The sequence below is a fragment of the Tupaia chinensis genome, unplaced genomic scaffold, assembly GCF_000334495.1.
Source record: "Tupaia chinensis unplaced genomic scaffold, TupChi_1.0 Scaffold143584_1, whole genome shotgun sequence".
NCBI lineage: Eukaryota > Metazoa > Chordata > Mammalia > Scandentia > Tupaiidae > Tupaia > Tupaia belangeri.
The window spans coordinates 6,785,802-6,795,328 of record NW_006203430.1 but is presented as its reverse complement, the minus strand read 5'-3'; the positions used below and the strand labels follow the sequence as shown (position 1 = coordinate 6,795,328).

At 47.5% G+C, this 9,527-nt stretch overlaps 1 protein-coding gene across 1 annotated transcript in view; it reads right to left on the bottom strand.

Annotated features, from left to right (window-relative positions):
- Positions 1 to 1,864: 1,864 nt before the first annotated feature.
- The window catches only part of CIDEA (cell death inducing DFFA like effector a), a 17,272-nt gene continuing 9,609 nt past the window's right edge, over positions 1,865 to 9,527 (bottom strand). Inside the window, exons 4-5 of the mRNA XM_006164045.2 lie at positions 6,704 to 6,885; positions 1,865 to 2,321 (exon numbers count right to left, since the gene is read on the bottom strand). Of these exons, the coding sequence (XP_006164107.2) occupies positions 2,177 to 2,321; positions 6,704 to 6,885 (327 nt within the window). The 3' untranslated portion in view covers positions 1,865 to 2,176. The remainder of the gene's footprint in view (positions 2,322 to 6,703; positions 6,886 to 9,527) is intronic.

The following is a 9,527-nucleotide window of genomic DNA, read 5'->3' as shown; positions in this document are numbered from 1 at the left end:
GGCCTGTGGTCCAGCATGGCAGTCCATGAGCCTCATGTGCCTGTGGTTAGGGCAAGCCTCAACTCTGAGAAGGCTCGTCTGTAATGTTTACTGACTCCAAGGGACACACCTGGAGGTCCAATAGGGGAAGACATGAGTTTATTACTTATATAAGGAGGACAGGATGCTCCACTGATGGCCAGGCAGAGAACTTGGCGGGCCAAGTTCAGGTTCTAATGTTTAGAACAAAGCATTCATCCATCAAAGAGCACTGCAGATTCCCTCTCATAAAGACAGGGGTCTGTATGTACATTGTTTGAAGGTTAAAACAAAAGTTTAGCTTATCCATGAACAGAATGGGCAGAGTACGAGTAGGGTTAGTTCCCCTAATCTCGTGATGTTAGTGTGGGAGGGGTGCACACACCTCTGGGATGACCCCAGCCGTGGGCCAACTCCCTGAGGTGAAGGTCACGGTCATAAGATGTTTACGAGACCTATGTGTTGCCTGCCGGCAGGTCTCAGGGAAGCATGGCAATGAGGGGAGGGGAGGAGAGCTCAGTGTATGGTGCCTACTTGCAGGTGGGATCCTGGGCGTCCTGATGAGAAGAGATGCAGTCCAGGGCTTCCTGCTGTGGGACTGAGGATGCCACCTTGCTTTCAACCCAGAGGAAAGCAGAATCGAGAGCTGGAGAGACAGATTCCTGGCGAGGTCACTTTCTGGGTGCCTGCAGCCAGAGCCACAGCCGCCCTCCCCAGCTCCTGGGCCAGGTGAGGCAGAGCTCTGCCCTGGCAACCAAGGGTCCTGCCTGGTGACACAGGCACCATCAGGAGCTGAAGAAGCTCACTAACACCAGGTTTCAAGTGGAATCCCATCAAGGTTTCAAGTGGATTTTGTTTGTTTGCTTTAAGGAAAAGGCCATGAGTGCTACTTGAAGATCTCCAGTATTTCAGGTCCTTAAGCTTTTGGGCTTATTAAAGATGCACATTAAAAACCAAAACAAACCACGGGCCACAGCTATGACAGTGGATGTTGGAAGCTGCTACTCAGCAGGCTAGGACCGCATGAGAAGTCCAAGTTTGATTCTTGGCCCACCCTGCAAAGTCAGGCAGTGGTGTGTGCCTTTGTCTCTGCTCCTTGGGAAGCTGAGGCAGGAGGATTACAAGCTTGAGGTTGGCCTGGTAACATAGCAAGACCTTGTTTTAAAATACATACACACACCACGGTGGTTAAGGTGCTGGATTCCCACACGGCTGATCTCAGTTCAAACCCCAGACCTGGAGGCTTGAAAACCATGCCAGGTATGTGTGTGTGTGCATGTCCAAAGTCCCAGGAGGAGAAGGGAGGAGAAGGGATTGCAGCATGACCGTCACCAGTGGAGGGTGACTTTTCATTTTCTCTCCCTTTTTTAAAATTTTTTAAGAATTTAATTTAATTTTATTCATTCATTCATCCATTCTAATTTGACCAGAAAGGGACAGAGTGAGAGAGAGGGAACGCGAGAAAGCAAGCTGCTAGGTCCAGGACTCAACCCACAGTTGGCCACGTGGGAGTCCAGTGCCCTTAATCTCCATGCTACCTGTGGGCCCCTCATTTTCCCTCTTTCTGTCTCTTTCTGTTGCTCTCAGTGAGCACGTATGCTCTATGCCAAAACAAAACAAAAATAAATAAATAAACGAACTAAAACAAAAACATACACACAAAATATAATAACAACTAGAGGCTGGTTATTTTTGTATCACCAAGTACTAATAAACACTTAGAAGCAATTGCATCTGTTAGTAGAATATTTGCAGCTGAGTTTTGCTTCTAGATGAAAGTACTGTTTGCTTTGAGAAATGAAAGAGACATAAGAAAGTATACACATACTATAAGTAATGATTGTGATCAGTTTATTGCAGTAGCTGAAGAACCACACAAGTGTAAGGCTTGTGCAGGCTGCACCCAGATACACTGCTGGCTGGCCCCTTCCTAGGCCCACAAGGCCCCTCATGCACTCCCTCCTCCGGGAACCCACTGCATGGCCCCTTTTCATATACCATCAAGCCCTTTCCCTCCACCTGGCACCACTCCTGAGCAGATGTGGCCAGTAGTCTACAAGTACATGAGGTTTACAACATAAAAGCATCTTCAAAATTTGTCACTTGAAAGGGAGCATTTGAGTCCAGGGGCCAGCTGAGCCTTCTACGCCGTGCACCCCTATCCACACGTGTACTGGCCCCTGGAGTGTGACCTGAGCGAAGGCTGTTCTGCGTCACCCAGCACTCGGAGCATGTACGTGCCCGTGTAGATAAGAAACTGTCCGGTCACTTGGGCCGCATAGGACAGGAACCGCAGCAGGCTCCTAGAGAGAGGAAGACAGGGTGTATCAGGCTTGGGGTACACATCTGGAGAGGAGGAGCAGACCTAGAAGCTTAGAGGAGAGCCAGACAGCCTTGGCTCTCCTCTGCTCTCAGGGCAGACAAGTCCTCCAGGAAGGCTACTGAGAGGCCGATGAAGGAGGCCTGAGTGGCAGGTCTGTGTGAACTCCCGGAGGAGCCGGTGGCCTGGCCTAGGACCACTTCCTGTACAGCTCAGCTTCCACTAGCCACTTCCAAAGGTGGCCTGCTTGGTTAGTAATTAGAAGGCTCTGTGTAGGTAGACTACTGCTCTTTTTTTTGGGAGGGGGGAGAGGTTTATGCTATAGGGCACGTGCGCTTGCCAGACAGAGAGAGACAGTGAGACAGAAAGCAAGAAATCACCCCCCTGGGGGCATGGCCATACTGCAATCCCTTCTCCTCCATTCTCCTTTCTGGATCTTGGGCACGCAGGCGCACGCACCTGGCATGAGTTTTAAGCCACTGGGGCCAGGATGTGAACTGCGGTCAACTACGTGGGAGTCCAGCGACATAGCCATTACGCTAACTGCTGGCCCCTAGACTGCTGCTCTTGAAGAGCGTACACGGGGGGCTTGGAAAAGTGCATGGAAAAATATAGTAATTTTACGAGTTTATTTTGATGTAAAATTTTCCCATGCATGATGGGTTTGTGTGTGTGTGTTTTAAACTTTGCTATAGAGTACATATGCTTGCCAGAGAGAGACAGAGAAAAAGAACAAGGGAAAGGGAAAAAGCACCACCCATGAGGGTTGGTCACACTATCATCCCTTATCCTCTGTTTCTCGCTTCTCTTAGGGTTTTGGGTAAACAGGCACATGCATCTGGTATGTTTTTTAAACCACCCGATCCAGGACTCAAACAGTGCAGTCAGCCATGTAGGATCCAGTTGCCTTAACCGCCACACTCAAGGATTGCCCAGTCCCGCCCCATAATAAGTATCTTCCTTGAACTTTCTGAAGACCCCCTCATACTGTGTCCTGTCCTTCAGCTACTTGGCTGTTCTGGAAGACTTGGTGTGTGTGTGGATATTACTGAGATCAGTCAGGTCAGGATAAAAGGAGAAGTCAGGCTGAAGGAAAGTCTTAGCAAAAACTGGAATCACGATCCTGTGACCCGTTTGTTGGAGGCGGCTGGGACCTTTTAACTTGTTTCCAAAGCTAGAGGAGGAAAAGCTTCACCCTGTCCTGGCATCTAAGTCCCAAGGCTTCAGGGGTGGGGGGGGAAAGCTTTAACTTGGTTTCATCCCCTACCTGGTCCAAAGCTAAAGGATTCCATTCCAGTTTTAAAATTCCACGTGTTCCTAAGTAGTGAGACACTCAGCTGTGGGTGATGCCACACCATGGAGGGGGACAGCTCCCTGTACCCCATGACGAGGTCCTGGCGAGTGATGTCTCTGAGGGGTTTTAGTGAACTCTGTGGCTGACTGTAGAGCCTTGGGATTTATTAGGTGTAAGAATGAGCAATAAAAGGGCTGAATTTACCTTTCAAGATAGATTCTGCTGAGGTGGGATTGCAGGTGGGATTTACTCCCTTCACTATATTGCTCGAAGTTGTTAAAACTCTCTTGTCTCACTTTAAAAGTCAAACAAGAAGCCCAGTCTGGCGGTATGGCTGTGCTGGAAGCCACATGGCCGACCAGCAGGTTGGATCCCTGGGCTGGCTCAAAACTGGCGGGCCTATGTATGATGCCCAAGATCACGACAAGCTGGGGCGCCAGGGACAGGCGGTCACGGGACAATGAGATCCCGATGAGGGCGCTTCTTTCTGTTCCTCATGAGTACGCATGTGCTCTCTATTATGAATAAAGTAAACATAAAGAACAAATAATAATGGTATTTGCTCCCATCGCTCTTCTGGGAGTTAAGATTTCTTTTTCTTTTCTTCCTTTTTTTTTGACTAGAGAGTACATGCGCTCACCAGAGAAAGATGGACACAGAAAGGGAGAGGAAGAAAGCACCACCCCACCCCAGGGAACGGTCACTCCACAATCCCTTCTCCTCCGTCTCTCCCTGTTTTGAGACTCTGGGTACACGTGTACATTCCCCAGGATATGCTTCTCAAGCTACGGACCTAAGAATCAAACAGTGGGGTCAACCATGCCACCTTAGCTACCAGGACACGGAACCAGCCTGGGAGTCAAAATGCCAACCCTGCAACAGTGACCATCGTGTAGGACCCGGCTGTGGATGGCTGTCAGTAGGAAATAGCAGCCACACTAAAGCCATACGCTCAAGCCAACCCCCTCAAGCCAACCCCGTGTGGGGCCAGGACACCATGAGAGGAGGGGGGCTCGTCTCCAAAGCACTTCTCTGGTTTGTGTTCAGGGCAGGACAGGGCTGTCCTTCAGGGAGAGCGGAGAGAAGGAACCAGGCCCTCAATGAGAAACAGGCAGGCTCTTGCCCAGGGGGCGTTCAGAGGGCACAGGAATGGCAGCAGTAGTAACTTTTAGACTTGCCTCAGAGGCTTCCTGTTGTGGTCAGCCCCTCTCCTTCCATCCATTCCCTCCACAGAAAATTAGTCCTTTATAGGCTCGTTGGTGAGTTTACTGGAAGAGTACAAGTGGGTGAATTGAGAGCCTAGGCAATTATAGACACCTTGGAAGCGACCTTCTCATTTTAAAGATGATGAAACTGAGGCGCAGAGAAGTTCAGTAACTGAAAGGCCACACAGCTGGTAACTCAGAGGCAAAGCCAGATTCACTGCAAGTGTCCCTCTCAGTCCAGTGCCTGGTGACAGGAGTACTGGCCTGGGTATGGAGCGGGAATGCCTAGGGAGGATTCCTTTTGAACTCACAGAACTTGACAGTTCTGGGGTACAGAGCAGAAATCCATCTTCTAAAAGTTCTCTCCTGTGATGCTGTGAAGCTGCCTGGCCCTAGTGTTTGGGAGGATGGCATCCTGCAGGCTGTGCAGAAGGGACATGCCAGTGCCACCTACGAACTGGGTGGAAACTGACAGTGACACAGAGGGTATATGCAACAGAGTTCAACAAGGTTTGGGAGTCAGCTCTATACACACAGAATCCCACGGCTATGCTTTTAACTGCCCTCACTTAGAATGAACTCTAGTGACTAAAATGAAACTTGCTCTTTCCTTGTATTTATTAAGATCTTGTTTCTAGTTAGTGCTTTTAAAAAGAATTTTATTATTATTATTATTATTTAATTTGACCAGAGAGAGAGAGGGAAAGTGAGAAAGCAAGCTGCCAGATCTGAGACTCAAACCACAGTTGGCCATATGGGAGTCCAAAGCTCTAACCACCACGCCACTTACTGGCCGCCTTCCTGTGGTGGTCAGCCCCTCTCCTTCCATCCATTCCCTCCACAGAAAATTAGTCCTTTATAGGCTCGTTGGTGAGTTTACTGGAAGAGTACAAGTGGGTGAATTGAGAGCCTAGGCAATTATAGACACCTTGGAAGCGACCTTCTCATTTTAAAGATGATGAAACTGAGGCGCAGAGAAGTTCAGTAACTGAAAGGCCACACAGCTGGTAACTCAGAGGCAAAGCCAGATTCACTGCAAGTGTCCCTCTCAGTCCAGTGCCTGGTGACAGGAGTACTGGCCTGGGTATGGAGCGGGAATGCCTAGGGAGGATTCCTTTTGAACTCACAGAACTTGACAGTTCTGGGGTACAGAGCAGAAATCCATCTTCTAAAAGTTCTCTCCTGTGATGCTGTGAAGCTGCCTGGCCCTAGTGTTTGGGAGGATGGCATCCTGCAGGCTGTGCAGAAGGGACATGCCAGTGCCACCTACGAACTGGGTGGAAACTGACAGTGACACAGAGGGTATATGCAACAGAGTTCAACAAGGTTTGGGAGTCAGCTCTATACACACAGAATCCCACGGCTATGCTTTTAACTGCCCTCACTTAGAATGAACTCTAGTGACTAAAATGAAACTTGCTCTTTCCTTGTATTTATTAAGATCTTGTTTCTAGTTAGTGCTTTTAAAAAGAATTTTATTATTATTATTATTATTTAATTTGACCAGAGAGAGAGAGGGAAAGTGAGAAAGCAAGCTGCCAGATCTGAGACTCAAACCACAGTTGGCCATATGGGAGTCCAAAGCTCTAACCACCACGCCACTTACTGGCCCCCCACTTAGGGTTTTATGGCCTTTGGAGGGAAAAAAAAATTGGCTTTATTCTTTGCATTTTCTGAACTACATCTGTAGGGAAGGGGTTAATTTTAAGACAGCAAGGAGTTCAAGATGGCAGACAGGAGTACCGATAGATTCAGCTGGGACTCCTGGAGCTGGGCCGGCAGTACAGAGGAGCAAGTGGAGGACAAGTCACCTGGGCTGGTCCCTGCGGTTTCCAGACCCCAAAGTGGGCCCCTCAGAGTGTTTACCTCACCAAGGCCTTGACCCCTGTGCATCGGATGTCGTAGGACACTGAGTACATCTCATACATAGTGGCTTTCACATTGAGGCAGCCGATGAAGTCCTTGGGATTCAGCTTGTAAAGGTCAAAGGTGACTCTTGCTATTCCCGATTTCTTTGGCTGTTGGCAAGCTGGGGCATACTTACTACCCTACAGAAACAAGGAGACACAGATTTCAGGAGCGCTTCGAACGAGGGCAGTCACACTTCATAATTCCAGTTTTATGCTCGTGTCACATTCTCCTACATGCCAGTTTAAAATCTGTGAGGAACTAAGCTGCTAAGTATTTGAGCAGTGTTTTGCAGACCACCATGCTTACTCTACTAAGAACTTATATTACCGAGTCCAAATACATTACCAAGTGCACTTCTCTACTCTACTGCAGTTTAGCGACTTGGGATGAGGCCAATTTGGCTTCAGATCCTGCTGCTCTATGAACGGCGGTGCTGACAAAAGATGCAGAGACCCACTCACCCTGGTTCTCAAGGCCAGTTGATTACTTGGTGACATAGAGATGTATCATGACTACAACACTGTCACAGTTATGGAGACACAGACACCGGTCACATTTTAGAACAGGGTGCGGGACAGAAAGTGTCAGAATCATACAGCTAAAGTAAGGGGAGTGGGCATCTCCTATTTTCCAGTATCTGGGATGTGAGCTGACTCCCCGGAAAAACTCAAAGCTATTTGTTTACAGTACTTACTCTTCATCTTCCTGGAACATCAGTAGACCCTGCAAGTTGGGAAAAGGAGCCAGAGACCTCTATACTTTCCCAGGTTTACAAAGAGTACTGTCATAGAATCTTCCCCATGGAAAAAGATTTTTTTTTTTTAAAGGGAGATTTTTGCTATAGGGTGCATGCACTTGCCAGAGAGACAGAGAGAGAGAAAATGAGAACTCACCCCCTAGGGGGATGACCATGCTTCTCCTCCATCCTCTTCTTGGGATTTTAGGCATGTGCCCACCCCTATTGTGGGTGCTGTCTCTCTTTCTGTCTCTGTCTCTCTCACTCATAGAAGAAAGAGAGAAGCTTTTAAAAATAAGAAGAGAACAAAGCTGTCCCAAGGTACAAACGCTGGGCTTAGAACTCACTGTCCGTAAGTGATCTGCACCACACGGGATGTTGTAGAATGTATTTGGGATTCAAACTTAGACAATTCATGGAGTTACTGTGTCATAAATGTTGGGGTTGGGAGTGTTTAAAGCTGCGCATGTTAAATTCATCAACGACAATGATCTCATATAGCTGAGGTTAAAACACAAATCTCTTCAGGGTCTGGACGGGGACACGCTGCATGGCTGACTCACATGGGAAGGTTCCAGGTTCACATTCGGAGACCTCGCTGAACACACTGGGCACACTTGTGCCCACGAGGTGGGGCTGGTTGGGAAGGCTGGGGGTAGATCACAGTGTAAAGACCCTGTGAGGGGGGCGCCCCACCCCCCACCTCATTCGTTGTCTCTCTTGCTCATGGAAGAAAGAAATAAATGACCTTAAAAAAAATCCCACAAATATAAGTTTGCTGTGGCTGCTCCTCTTTCCTCCCTTATTCCTTCCCTTATTCCTCTCGCCATGGTGAGAGACTCAAGTGGAGCACCATACTCTATGCAGAAGAGATCTGCTAACTAGTTAGGAGGGTTCTAATGATCCACCACCTAGGAAATATTATTATTAGTTTTAGTTTTGCTATAGGGTGTACATGCTCATCAGAGACAGAGAGAGAAAGAGAAAGAGGGGGAAAGTGAGAATTCCCCCTTCAGAGGGGATGGCCATGCTGCAATTCCTTCTCCTCCATTCTCCTCTTGGGATTTTGGACATGCACACACACAGGCCTGGCATGATTTTCAGGTCATTTGTTCCAGGACTCAAACTACACAGTCAGACATGTGAGATCCAGCCGCCTTCACCTCTGTGCTACTTGCTGGCCTAGGAAACATTCTTTAAAAAAATTAAAATTACGGGGGCCAGCAGGTGGCGTAGTGGTTGAGGTGTTGAACTCTCATGTGGCTGACTGTGGTTCGAGTCCCAGACCCAGTGGCTTGAAACTCATGACGGGCGCCATGTGCATACATGTTCAAACTTCTGAGAGAAGAGTGGAGGAGAAGAGATTGTGGCATGGCCATTTCATGGGGTGAGGGGAAGGGTGATTTCTGCTTTCTGTCTGTCTCTCGCTATCTCTCTAGCAAGTGCAAGCACCCTATAGCAAAAATCTCTAAAAAAAATTAATTGAATGTCACACTGGGTAAAGTCTCTTTAACATCTAAAAGATGTATAGAGATTAAATGTATAAATTAAATAAATAACTAAATAACTATAAAAAATTAATTAGTTAAAATTATGGAATAAATTACCTATAAGTCTGCCACAGGTCATTTTCTTTCTTTCTTTTTTTTCAAGAAAGGCAGTTTTAGCTTTAATAAATCAAAATAAAAAAATGTTAAGCAAACTTTGCTTAATACTTAAAGCCAGGAAACAGGTTGGGATTCTGTTTAAATAGTAGGTACATAGACCTGTTCACAACTTAAGAAAAGACAAAACTCCTTAACACTGGAAAACAAAGCATAGAAGGTCACTTCTGAACGTTTTTATCTTACTCTCCCTCAATGTCTTCCTACAGTTTTGGTCTGAAAATCAAGATGCCCTCATGAAGCCAATCCACAGTGACCTGACATCTGGTCATATGGAATTCCATAAGATGACGGGGCCATGCAGGCAACACAAGCTGGTAAGGATGCTGCCTCCCATTCTAAGGCAAGGCCTGGACTGGGAAGAAACTGAGGCAAGGCC